The 13,688-nt window shown below is 50.6% G+C and overlaps 1 protein-coding gene and 1 pseudogene across 5 annotated transcripts in view; one reads left to right on the top strand and one right to left on the bottom strand.

The window, feature by feature from the left end:
- Positions 1–1,966: 1,966 nt before the first annotated feature.
- Positions 1,967–5,210, bottom strand: LOC118664621 (annotated as a pseudogene).
- Positions 5,211–6,281: 1,071 nt separating this feature from the next.
- Positions 6,282–13,688, top strand: part of PARP16 (poly(ADP-ribose) polymerase family member 16) — a 29,864-nt gene continuing 22,457 nt past the window's right edge. For 2 of the 5 annotated variants that reach the window (XM_036304867.1, XM_036304854.1), the window contains exon 1: positions 6,284–7,097. In XM_036304867.1, the coding sequence (XP_036160760.1) occupies positions 6,924–7,097 (174 nt within the window). In that variant the 5' untranslated portion in view covers positions 6,284–6,923. Of the gene's footprint in view, positions 7,098–13,688 lie in introns of all 5 variants that reach the window. The other 3 variants (XM_036304847.1, XM_036304836.1, XM_036304860.1) reach the window with 3 other exon arrangements.

Genomic DNA, 13,688 nt, shown 5'->3' with positions numbered 1-13,688 from the left:
TGGCTGTTTGCAGCTGGTCACACATCCTTCAGGGTGGGGGTCCCCACTGGGGTGCCTGACCAGCCTGGGTGAGGGGATGATGGCTGTTTGCAGCTGGTCACACACCCTTCAGGGTGGGGGTCCCCACTGGGGTGCCTGGCCAGTCTGGGTGAGGAGCTGAGGGCTGTTTTCAGGCTGGGGGTGACTGAAGCTCCCAACCGCTTTCTTTCTTTCTTTCTTTCTTTCTTTCTTTCTTTCTTTCTTTCTTTCTTTCTTTCTTTCTTTTTTTTATTCTGGGCCAGCTTTAGCTTTGAGGCTTGGCTCCAGCTCTTAGGCCTCCGCTGCTGAAAGTAGGTTTCTGGCCTTTGCTTACAATGTTGCGATCCTGCTGGCTGAAGCCTGGCATGTTTCTGGGGTTTTGTTTAGCTTCTATGTTTGTTACATACTTGCTTGCAGCTCAGAGGCCTGCAGCGGCAGGCAGGGAACGTTGGAGTCCTCTGTCACTGAAGCAAGCAAGCCTCATGTTAGTTTCAAGCTGCCTGGCTGCCCGCCGCCATCTTGGCTGACAGTTAATTTGCATATTGCCCTGAGTAGCCAATGGGAAGGGTAGCGGTCGTACGCCAATTACCATGTTTCTCTTTTATTAGATAGGATGCCGCCTCCTGAGCCACCTAACCTAACACCCTTGACCAGAATCACACCCAGGACCCTTTGGTTTAGTCCCTAGGCCGACGCTCTATCCACTGAGCCAAACCAGCCAGGGTTATTTACATTTTTATTTATTGATTTTAGAGAGAAACACTGATTTTTTTAAAAAAATATTTTGATTTTTTACAGAGAGGAAGGGAGAGGGATAAAGAGTTAGAAACATTGATGAGAGAGAAACATCGATCAGCTGCCTCCTGCACACCCCCCACTGAGGATGTGCCCGCAACCAAGGTACATGCCCTTGACCGGGATTGAACCTGGGACCCTTCAGTCCGTAGGCCAACGCTCTATCCACTGAGCCAAACCGGCTAGGGCAAAACACTGATTCTTTATGCACTCATTGGTTGCTTCTTGCAGGTGACCTGCCAAGGGATGGAACCCGAAACCTTGGCAAATCTGGACGACACTTACAGGCCAGGGCTGCCTAAGTCAGGACTTTAAAGGCCGGGAGTAGAGGGGCGTCTTAGGGAAGGACCTCGGGAGAAGAATCATCAGCTTCTGCAGGTGCATCCCTCGGAATCGTGGTCTTATTGCCAGTGGAAGTGGTGTTCTTGCCGTGTTGTGAGGAAAAACAAATTTCCAGAGACCCACCAGAGGGGGATGAGGCTTGGTGACAAAATTTATGAGCAAAGTAAAATAAGTTCCCCAACGTCCCATCTCTGTCCGTCTCACCGTGGAAAAGCAGGGCCCGAAGTGTGCAGAGTTCCCGTGCATTTGGTGAGCGTTTGGTGAGCTTAGCTTGTGCTCCTGCTGCGGTCTGTGGCTTTGCTGCTGTCCCGCCTGGAGTGTGGAGTCTGCACCGCCATCAGCCATGTAGCTACTAAGGCAACGGAGAGAGAACATGCAGGTCGTGCAGGTCGACAGCAAGAGAATTTGTTCACTAGATTTATAGGATTGGGAGGCACCAGAAGTTTATTCTAAATCACTCCTAGTCAGTTTCCCAAATTTCCCGGGCTTGCATTGGCTCCGTACCTCCCCCGCCCCCATCTTCCCCGCCCCTCGTTAGACTGACAGGCCTCTCCTGCCCAGCACCGCCCCCTGCGCCATTTTTACTTTATTGCGCATGTCCTCCCCGTTCCCCTGCCTCCCCTCCCCCCCATCCAGTAGCGCCGGGGAAGGGCGGGGAGCTAATCCCCTTGGAGGGACAAAGCTGGGGTTCCCTGGGGTGTGAAGCTGTAGCTTCCAGGTGAAAGTCTCCCCTTGGCTCCCTCCTGGGAGCGCGCCCCTGCTTTCCCTTCCCCCTCCCCCTGCCTTCCCCGCCCAGGCAGTGACCATTAGCTTCCTCACTCCAAGCTCCAACTGGTTTCCTTTACCTCTATAACTTGTTTCCTAAGCCCATTTCTTTTGTACTTATTTATCCCTTTTATTTGACATGGTTTTTATTTTCCACTAACTGCTGGCAAACGCTAGCTGTGTGTCCAGCCTCCCTTCTGGTCTACCCATTGCATGCCCAGCCCCTGTCCCAGGGCTGCACGGCAAGGGCAGGACGGGACAGTGACCTCCCCCTTCACAGAGGCAGGCTTCTCACACTGTACAGACTGGTAACTGCCCGGGGAAGGGAATGGGCCGCTGGGTCAGTCTCCGTGTGAGTCAGTGGGGCCCATGGATTTGAAAACAGCATCATAACGAAGCTCCACCAGCCGATCCTCTCTCCGCAGCTGAACCACAGCCTGGCTCTGCTCTGTCCCAGCCCAGCAGGTGGCCCACCCTTCCAGCTTGTGGCTCCAGCACCACCATCACCGTTTGCCCTGGACCTTGGGGATGAGGGTCTCCAGCATGTGCCCCCTGACGCCTTCCAGGACCTGGCCTTCATCTGTCCAACACACACAAGTATCTGGGCTGAGGACATGTTCGGTTATCATCTTGGTGCTGTAATACTGACCGCGCTAGTACCGTTTGTTCACAAACCGCACACGCAGGTCCCTGTGCAGCCGGTGCTGACCCCTGGAGGCTGCTTTCTTACTCTTGGGTGGAGGCTCCTCTTGTGGGTCTGGAAGGTGTTTCGCTTCCTCTCTTCAGCTCCCCGCCGGATGGGAGGGTCTGGTCCCTGGAAGGCCTTCTGCAACAAAGCTGTTGTGTTTTGTTGCCTTGATGAGGGAGTTTTGCTCACCTGGTTGGGCTCCAAGAAGTGCTTGTCATATTCCTGCTGGGAGACAGGACACAGGCAGTACTCACTAACAGTCACCACATGGCTCCCCTTGGCCCAATGAATCATGGCCTAGACATTGTCAGGGTCCAGGCCTTCCACCTTCCCATAGAGCAGTGGTTCTCAACCTTGGCTGCACATTAGAATCACCTGGGAATCTTTTTAAAATCTTGATTTCTGGGCCTCATCCTCTGGAAATCCTGTTTCTTTGTTATGGGATGGGACCACAACATTAGTAATGAATCTTTTTAAAATCCTGATTTCTGGGCCTCATCCTCCGGAAATTCTGTTTCTTTGTTACTCATGTTGTGGCCTCACCCCATAACAAAGAAACAGAATTTCTGGAGGATGAGGCCCAGAAATCAGGATTCTAAAAAGATTCCCAGGTGATTCTAATGTGCAGCCAAGGTTGAGAACCACTGCCATAGAGTCTTCTGTAGAACCACCACAGCTCCTCCAGGTACCAGTCCTTGAAGCTGATCTTCCTTATCCTTCTCTTGCTTCTCACCTGGGCTCGGTGGGTGGTGGGGGCCTGTGGGGGCCAGGGCCTGGACCTCAGCTAAGTTGGTGCCCAGCCGAAACCCTTTAGGCCTCAGTGAGTTTACATGGGGCTTCACCACTTGATTGAAGGTGTGGCCAATGCCCCAGCCAGTTTTGCAACCCACACCCTGCAACATGGCCAGCCCGTAGGTCTTCACAGGGACTGCCTCATAATCGGTGCCTTGGGCTCTGTCTTGGCCCAGGGTTCGCTGCCGGCCCCTTTCTGGTGGGTGCATCTTTTCTGGATCATGGGGTCAACACCCGCATTCTCTCTTTCTTCCAGAGACTTCTTAGAAACTCAATGAGCTCCTTCATAGCCTGGGACAGCATCCCATCCCCAGTGGCCACTATATCTGTGGATGGGTCAGGGACCTGGGTTGGTGGCTGCCTTTGATGGTCATTCTGGATCAAAGGGATGGCAAGTTCCTGGAGGCTTCTGAGGTATTCACACTTCTTAACTTCCTCCCTTCCATGGTCTTCAAGCAATCCTTCTCTTCCGGAGCTGCACCAGGGTTGTCTCCCTGGTTGGCCAGCTGTCTTTGGGAGGCCTTACTACTGAAGCTAAACAAAATTGGGTCAGGAGAGAGTCCCGCCGGCTGCAAAACACTCTCTTCAGTGTCCACCATCTTTGCCCCTCTTTCCAGGCCGGTCTCCCATTTCTTTTAGGAATTACTTTTTCAACCTCTAGAAGTTACCAAGTATGTAAATGTTCTCTTAAAGTTTGGATCTTGGCTCTGAATTCTTTCCTAGCCGGAACCCAAGTACCGAGGTTGCTGAACCCAGGTTTGGTCTGACCGCACCTACAACAGGTCCACCAGTCCATTGTGTGGCCAGGAGCCAGGAGTCAGGCCGGAGCAATGGTAGAGATTGCCTTTGTTCAAGAGTTTAAATATGAAATCTTCTGGCACTTGCAGTGGCCACACCTACAAATTTCCTTTGGCCAATGCCCTGTTCCCAGGTGTGACTGAAAAATAATCACCTTCCCACATCACCCAGACCTTACTGGGCATACCTCTATTGTCCAGTCCCTTCCTCCAGCGATCTATTGGGAACAGACTTGGAAAATGTTAATGTTAGGGTCGCCGAAGGAGGTACACAGAAGGCTGAAAGGGGTAAAGAATTATGAATTTATTAGTCATCTGGAAACCAGATGGGCTGAGCCCCAAAATGGCATCAGCATCTAGCTATGGGAGTCAGAGATTTTAAAGGACTCCAGGCTGGCTTTTTCCGCAGAGAATTCTCTGGGTGAGTCCGGATCCTGGGCAAGTCTGGAGGGGAAAGTTACTGGTCTTACTTAGCAAATGGAATGTGGTCTAAGCAAAAGGGAATGTTGGTTGTGAAATGATCTAAAGATCACTTTCCCAGGGGAGGGGACATTGATTGGATTATTTGATCAGAACTAACAGTTAACTGTAGCTTTCTGGCAAAGCTGTATAAATGGCATGCCTACATGATCTAGACTCCCTTTTATTCCTTTCCTGTTAGTTAATAATCATGTTATTGTAACAGTATCAGTTCCCAGGCCTCCTGCCCCATTGCTGTAGGCTCTGCCTTTCTGGGCGTGACCTTCAGCTCTTTGGGTACATTAGGACACTTTTTAGAGCTCTGGACCAATCCAGGCTTCAGAGCAACCAGAGGTCTGACTAGCACTCCTGGAGCAGCCAGCACTCAATGCCTGGCCTGGGAAGCCTTGTGGTGTCTGGGGATCCAGTCTTGCTCTTCCTCCCAAAGTCATACAATGCAATGGCCTAAACCAGTGGTCAGCAAACTCATTAGTCAACAGAGCCAAATATCAACAGTACAACGATTGAAATTTCTTTTGAGAGCCAGATTTTTTAAACTTAAACTATATAGGTAGGTACATTGTTATTAACTTAATTAGGGTACTCCCAAGCTGCCCTTTGCTAAAAACGTCCTCAATATGAGGGGTTGACCTCAGCGAACATACCCCCACTTCTTCTAACGCCACTTCTTCAAAATAGACTCGCCCAGGCCAAAAACCAACTTCTGCGCATGGGCCACGAAGTTTCAATCGCACTGTACGTGCGCGCCCGCACATGGTATTTTGTGGAAGAGCCACACTCAAGGGGCCAAAGAGCCGCATGGGGCTCGGGAGCTGCAGTTTGCCGACCACTGGCCTAGACCACCTTTCCTCAGAGACCAGGGCCCAGCTCAGCCTGGATGCAGAAGGAGGGGAAGCTCCTCCCTCAGAAGATGCTGGGGTGTGGGGATGTGGGCAGGTTATTGAGGGACTTCTTGATCCAGGAATTAGCAATGGCCTGTGATTAGATTTCCATGCGACCACGAGGCCAAACTTGGGGGTTTTCTCTCCAACAGGGTTGTAAGCTGGGAGAGGGGATGGGGCTCAAGTCCCTTCCCTCCTGCAGTTCGGTCCATCTCCCCAGGCTCCCTTTCAGAGAGGGCTCCAAAGGAGGAACTTGGCCACCTCGTCTGAAAGGCCAGAAACTTAAGCAACGCCGAAAATTCTGGAGGCGGAAAGGCAGAGGGAGGGTCGTTTGGTTTTCGGATCTGGGTGTGAATCCCAGACACACCGGGTGGGGCTGTGGGGCCTTGGGCGAGCGCTGCAGCACTCGGGGACTCCTTTTCCCTGGGCGATAAGTGGCTCCTTTTGTGTAACCAGGTTTGGAGGGAAATCATTCAACAGGGAGGCAGTAGGTAGGAGCAATTCCCCAGGAGGGACTAGTCACAGCCCACGGAGCCGGGGCAAAGGCAAGGCCAAGGGCGGGCCCAAAGGGCGCCTGGGTCGGTTGCTGGTCCCGGCCTCTGTGAGAATGGCACGCAGCAGCTTGGGGGTGTCCGCGGGGCAGACACCGAGCAGCCGGGCCGCTGGGCTGGCGGTGGGCGGGCACAGCCGGCACCGGGGAGGGGCGGGCGGGGAAGGGGCGGGCCGGGCCGGGAGGAGCGCGGAGCCGCACCGGGAGCGCGGCGCCGGGAGGGGAGGTAGGCCGAGTGCGCGGGGCGCCGAGCCCCTCGGGCGGGCAGGGCTCGGGGAGCGGACTGTACCGCCGGCGGAACGCAGGCGGCGCCCAGGGCAGCCGGGCGAGCGCGGGGCTTCGGCGGGGCCCGGCCGGAGGCGGGACAGGAAGGCACCGGCGGCGCCGCGCGGGGAGGGGTCTCTGCCCGCGGTCCCCCTGGGGGCGCCCCAGCCCCACGCCCTGCGGAGGACGCGGGTCAGCACGTTCCCGCCGTTGTGGGCTCATCCCATGTCACAGACCCTCCCCAGGGCCAGGACCCCCCCAGGCCCCATTATCTCCAGCCCTTCCCAGCCCCCGCCGCGCTGACCCGCGGCCCCTGACCGGTCCCTCCTCCACCGGCCCGTCTCCCGGCAGCGAGCGCCCGGCCGGGACCCCCGTGGGAGACACTCGTTAGCACGTTCTCACCCCGGCCATCCCGCCAAGCGCCACCCCAGGCCTGGCGACCCCAGCCCCCTCTGGCCCTTTGTCCCCGGCCCAGCCCCGCGCTGACCGCAGGCTCCGCCTTCGCTCCCGAGCCGCCGCGTCTCCCTGCAGGCCACGCGCCGCCACCCAGGATGCAGCCCGCAGGCTGGGCGGCCGTCAGGGAGGCGGCGGCCCGCGACACGCTGGCGGCGGACCTGCGCTGCAGCCTGTTCACCTCGGCCCTGCAGAGCTACCGGCGGGACTCGGCGCTGCGGCCTTTCCCCGCGTCCTACGCCCGCCACGACTGCAAGGACTTCGAGGCCCTGGTGAGTGTGCTTCCCCCAGCCCCCGGCGCTGCCCGCTGTTTCCCAGGCCACGTGTCCTGTGGACCCGGTGAGTAAACACGACAGCCCCTAGACTTCATTTCCGCCCGGCCTCCGGAGGGCTTCAGTGAGCTCAGAACACTCCCAAGGCCTCCCGTGGACACTCCCCAGGCACTTTGGGGCCGCTTCCACTTGTGAATGACCAGTGACGTCCAGGAGTGAAGAGGGATTCAACGGTGAGGCCTCCGCACGATTTCCTGGTGTGGCCAGCAAATGGGTATTGATCTGAATCACCGGGCTCAGCCAGATAGGAAGTTACTCATCCTTTTGCAAATACACACACACACACACACCCCAAAAGTAACCAGAGCCACCCCCATACCTTGATCTTCAGATGAGGTAACATATGGGCAGCGCTCTTATAAAGTGGAACATAGAGCACACATGTGAGCTGTTGTTTCTTTGATGATTCACAAGGCACTTAATTTCTTGCAGAGTTCACTTTAGGGTCAGCATTCCGGATACCAGTTGTTTTTGTCATTCAAATGTTTGGAATTGCCTAGAAAAATATAATTTTCCAAAATTGATTCTATAAGACATAGAAAATTGAAATGGTCTATAAGTCATTAAAGACACTGAATTAGTAAATTCACTCAAAGAAAATTCCAGGCCTAGCAGGTTTCCTTGGTGAGTTCTACCAATCACTAAGGTAATAAGTAATTCCAGTTGTGTGCAAATTCTTCCAGAATATTGAAAAAGAGGCTAGTATAACCTTGATCCTACATCTGATAAGAATGATACAAGAAAAGAACATTATAAGCCAGTATACTCATGAGTACAAATGTAGAAATCCTCTATAAAATATTAGGATCCTGAATCCAGCAATGTATACAAAACAATTCCTCATTAACAGGTTGGGTTTATTCCAGGGATGCAAAATGAGTTAGTTCAACATTTGAACATCAATTAATGTTATGAACCACATTAACAGATTTAAGGAGGTGTTTAGAATTATGTCTGATGAGGTGGTCAGGGTTGGGTTCCCTCTTTGCTTTCACTTTCGGGATGTAATAGGACAAAGGCCCAGTTTCCTGCCTCGCACATGGTCCATTGAAATCTAGGCGAGGGATGTGTTGAGGGCATCGCAGGCCTAGGCCATTGTACACCATGTTTCATGTTCAGGGAGGTCAGAGAAAGATAAGCCAACTGACTTTCCCCACAGTTTGTTCTGCAAATTGAGATGTTCAGTTTTGTGAGTTTGTGATATCAGAGCCTTGGGGGTGACATACCTTTATTTTGTCGATAGATTTTAATGGAGCCCTTGCTGTGGGCCAGGTGTCTAGGATGCAGGTTAACAGTGTGCTCAGCTGGACTGTGGGGTAAGCCCTATGCAGGCAGACCTCGGAGATTTTGCAGGTTCAGTTCCAGAGCACTGTAATAAAGTGAGGAAGCCCAGAGCAGGGACCCTAGTCCTTGGCACTGAGCTGGGGTCAGGGGACACCAACAAAGAGCAGTAGCTGAGACCATGCTGGATCCCTAGGGGACATGGAAGATTTCAGGGAGCAGAGAGGAGGAAAGTGCTATTCTAGGAGGAGTAGCAGGACGGGCAGAATCCAGGAGCTCACCGGGAAGAACAAGTCTGCATTTTAGTGTGGCCGTTGTGGGGAGCAGGAAAAGGTGAGGCCAGCCAGAGCATGCAGGGCTTGGCATGTCCTGCCAAGATGTATAGATTTTATCTTTTTTATTGATTTTTAGAGAGAGGATGGGACAAAGATAGATAGATAGAAACATTGATGAGAGAGAGGAACATCATCAATTGGCTGCCTCCTGGACACCCCTACTCGGGATTGAGCCCGCAAAATGGACATGTGCCCTGACCAGGAATCGAACCCAAGACCTCTTGGTTCCTGGGTCGACACTCAACCACTGAGCCACACCAGCTGGTCCGGGATGCATTTGTGGTGGTAGGGTGAGAGAGGGATCTGTTCAGGAGAAGAGATAGGAGTCTGAGGGACCACACCCACCGAGATGGTGCCCCACAGTGCATTTCATTAACTTTTACCAAGAAACATCCAAGTTGATTAGCATGCTCAGCGCCTTCTCTTCCTGCTGGAAGGGCTTACTGGCAAACAGAATCAGATTTGTTTGATGAATATGGGATAAATGCAAAGGGAGCTTTGGAAGTGTTTTGATTTGTTTATGCTTTAAGTTTTTTTAATTATGCAAGTAATATATTCTTGTTATAAAAAATTCAAATGCTATCAATCAAGTAAAAGTGCCCTTGATAGAGCTCACACTATCTCATGTCCCTCCTGATAGGTTATCAGTGCTCTCAGTTTGGGGCACACCCTCGCTTCCATACCCATAATTCCTTAGGAGAGCTTCAGAGAGCCCCAAATAGTCACCTCTGGAGGGACAGACTGTCCCTCTCACGGGGCCCATTGTTCCGCTGGAGAAACACAGGCAGATTCTTACCAGCCCATTCTGTTGCCATATTCCTTATTGCGCACCATTGTTAAGGAAACTGGTCCAGGCCAGACAGAGTCTTGGCTGTCTGTAGGCATGGCTTTAAGGAGCAGTTACCCAAGAGAAGGCCGCTCCCCAGGCAGGACCTGGTATGACCTCTGAGAGCATGCACATGTTCTTAGATAAACACACTTCAGGTTTCCTTTTGCCACAGTTTACATGAGTTACAGAAGAAAATGTGGAGAATTTGGCATCTGGACCTGTATCTGAGTCAGTGATTCACTTTGAAAGAAAAGGGAATGAGGTCTGGATTCGTTCTTCTGGGTCATTTGTGGTTACCTGAAGAAGGAAGGTGTGGGCTGTTAAAAAATCTTGTGTTTTGCTGTAGCGGGTTTGGCTCAGTAGATGGAGCATCAGCCTGTGGACTGAAGGTCCAGGGTTTGATTCTGGTCAAGGGCACATATCTCCGGTTAAGGCTCCATCCCAGGCCCGCTGATTGGGGCACGTGTGGGAGGCAATTATTCGATGTGAGTGACATCAATGTTTCTTTCTCTCTGCTCTCCCCCTCCCTTCCACACTTTCTCTAAAAAAAAAAAAAAAAAAAAAAAAAAAAATCAATGGAAAAATATCCATTGGAGGATTAAGAACAACAACAACAAAATAAAGCATCTCCATATTTTTAAAAAGTCTATAACTTTTATTTGTTTAACTAAAAGCACTTGGAAGTAATGTGAAACAGTTTATCATATTTAACCATTTTAAATTAATTTTCTCCATACTACAAGGTGTCATGCACACCTATAGCACATGTTGCAGTTTCAAAAAATTAGAGCTCTGGCTTGAATTACTTTATTGCTTATTGCTTTCCTGAGAATGCTCGCTGCTAAACCAAACTTGCATGGCTCTGGCCCTGTCTCTCACACTCCCTAAAGCCCCAAATCATCTCTCAGGTGGCTTGTTTTGAGGATATTTTTATTCTGAGGCAGCACTTCAGTTTTACACCGGGAGGTCTTTCTATTCTCAGTGCCTGGCCTGGGAGGTGCTTATCAGATGTTTGAGGAATCAAATTGGGTATGCGTGATTGCATTGGGTATGCGTGATTGCCCAGGTGGAGGGTTTCTGCTCTTGTTCCTTGAACAAGGTTGGCTGAGCCCTTATTGGTCAGAGAATCGGTAGCATTCTTGGGATGCCCTGTAGCCCTGACCATTGACCCTCAAACTTCATGTTTGTTTTTTTCCCCTAGGAACTCCATGCCCTGGTTCTCCATTAGCCTGCAGATCCTTTCTGGGGGTGGGAGGTGGGTGGTAATGGCTCCTTTATATATATAAAGGATGTGAGAGAAATACATTGATTGGTTGCCTTCTGCACGTGCTCTGACCAGGGCCTGAGCCGGGGAGGAGCCTGCAACCAAGGTATATGCCCTTGGCCAGAATCGAACCCGGGACCTTTTGGTCCACAAGCTGATGCTTTATCCACTGAGCCAAACTGGCTAGGGCGGCTCCTTTATATTAATTCCAGGTCCTTTCTACTTGAAAGTGGGGTTGAGGACCAGTAGCAGCATCACCTGGGAGCTTGTTAGAAATGCAGAATGCCAGGTCCCCCTCTCAGACCTACCCAATTAGGATCTGATATTTTTTAAAAATTCAATCTTTATTGTTCAGATTATTACAGTTGTTCCTCCCCCCCCCCCCCCCCATAGCTCCACTCCACCCGGTTCCCAACCCACCCTCTGCCCTTACCCCCCTACCACACACACACTGTCCTTATCCATAGGTTTGCAATTTTTGTCCAGTCTCTTCCCGCACCCCCCACACCCCTTTCCCCCCTGAGAATAGTCAGTCCACTCCCTTTCTATGCCCCTGATTCTATTATATTCACCAGTTTATTCTGTTCATCAGATTATTTATTCACTTGATTTTTAGATTCACTTGTTGATAGATGTGTATTTGTTGTTCATAATTTGTATCTTTACCCTTTTCTTTTTCTTTCTCTTCTTAAAGGATATCTTTCAGCATTTCATATAATACTGGTTTGGTGGTGATGAACTCCTTTAGCTTTTTCTTATCTGTGAAGCTCTTTATCTGACCTTCAATTCTGAATGATAGCTTTGCTGGGTAAAGTAATCTTGGTTGTAGGTTCTTGCTATTCATCACTTTGAATATTTCTTGCCACTCCCTTCTGGCCTGCAAAGTTTCTATTGAGAAATCAGCTGACAGTTGTATGGGTACTCCCTTGTAGGTAACTGACTGTTTTTCTCTTGCTGCTTTTAAGATTCTCTCTCTGTCTTTTGCTCTTGGCATTTTAATTATGATGTGTCTTGGTATGGTACTCTTTGGATTCCTTTTGTTTGGGGTTCTCTGCACTTCCTGGGTTTGTAAGTCTATTTCTTTCACGAGGTAGGGGAAGTTTTCTGTCATTATTTCTTCAAATAGGTTTTCAATATCTTGCTCTCTCTCTTCTTCTGGCACCCCCATAATTCGGATGTTGGTATGCTTGAAGCAGTCCCACAGGCTCCTTACACTATCTTCATATTTTTGGATTCTTTTTTCTTTTTGTTTTTCCAGTTGAGTGTTTTTTGCTTCTTCGTATTCCAAATCTTTGACTTGATTCTTGCGATCCTCTAGTCTGCTGTTGGAAATCTGTATAATATTCTTTATTTCAGCCAGTGTTTGCTTAATTTCTAGTTGGTCCTTTTTCATAACTTCGAGGGTCTCACTAGATTTCTTGAGGGTCTTGCTAAATTTATCGGCGGTTTCTAGAACATTCTTGAAAAACCTTATAAGTGTGGTTTTGAACTCTATATCCAGTAGTTTGCTTTCCTCCATTTCTGTCATTTGTGACCTGTTTCTTTGTCTCCACATTTTTTATGCTTCCCTGTGTTGATAGAGTGGCTTTCTGTGTTAGGTGTCCTATAGGGCCCAGTGGCTCAGCCTCCCCAATTACCTGAGGTGGACACTCTTGGTTGCACCCCTCTGTGGGCTTTGTGCACAGTCTTGTTGTAGTGAAGCCTTGATTGTTGTAGGTATCACTGGGAGGAATTGACCTCCAGGCCAATTGGCTGTGAGAATCAGCTGTGTCTACGGTGGGAGAACTTCTGTGCTGGAGATACCCTTCTGGGGCAAGACTTGTTTCAGTGGGGCTTTGGTGCTCACTGAGTCTGCCCCCTGAGTGTGTTCCTTATGGATCTGAGGAGTTGTAATCTGGATGGCCCCCTCTGACCACTGGGTACACTGGCTCTTGGATCTCTAAGGAGGTGCTAATTTAGCCTCTTCCTGAGGCTACCCAGCAGGAGCTATGGAGAGATCTGCTGATTCTTTTTCTTTGTTTGGGGTTTGGAGGTGCCCAGATGAGGCCCAGCCGTGAAGCAGTGTAAGCTGCTGTGGGACCTTGGGCCTTCTTTTGGAAGTTCTGGGTCTCTCTGACCCAGCTGCAGTTTGTTAGGTAATTTTCAGGTTGCAAAGGGCCAGGCCTTTCATATGCAAAAGCCTCTGTGCACAGCTTGGGTGGGGCAGGGGTCTCAGGGGATCAACAGGGCAGAGCAAGCAGCTATGGCTGCTCCTCAGTCCTACCCTAAAAGGCCCCCCGTCTCAGTGTCCCGGTAATCGCTGCAAGCACCTCTGAGAGAAAGCTGCCCTCGAGTTCTGCCCGATGCCAGACAGTCCAGTTTCTCCCCGTATGAGTCTGGGTCCCCAGAGATTCGCCTGGAACTGGAGTTCAGAGCAGTCGGGAGCTTGTGTCTCCCTCCCAATTGAAAAAGACAACAGTGTCCTCAGTTGCCAGCCTTTTCCACGTGTGCCTCCGTACCTCTGCACTTTACTTCCACACCTCCTCTGAGTCTCAGTGTGCTTTTCTCTTTCCTTCTAGTTGTAGAATTTCCACTCAGCTAGCCTTCCTGTGGTTCTGGATGATGTCCGTTTTGTCTTTTAGTTGTATTTTTGAAGTGGTTGTGCGAGGCAGCAATTTCCAGTGTTTACCTATGCTGCTATCTTGGTTTCTTCTCAGGGTCTGATTTTTTTAATTGGCATTTTAAAAAATCAATTTCTCTAATTGATTTTAGAAAGAGAGAGGAAGAGAAAGCAGGCAAGAGAGGACCATCGCTTTGTTGTTCCATTTATTTATTCATTCACT

This window comes from Myotis myotis, unplaced genomic scaffold (genome assembly GCF_014108235.1).
Source record: "Myotis myotis isolate mMyoMyo1 unplaced genomic scaffold, mMyoMyo1.p scaffold_m19_p_1, whole genome shotgun sequence".
NCBI classification, from domain to species: Eukaryota; Metazoa; Chordata; class Mammalia; order Chiroptera; family Vespertilionidae; genus Myotis; species Myotis myotis.
Note: the sequence above shows the minus strand (reverse complement) of the source record. Positions and strands in the feature narration are given on the sequence as shown.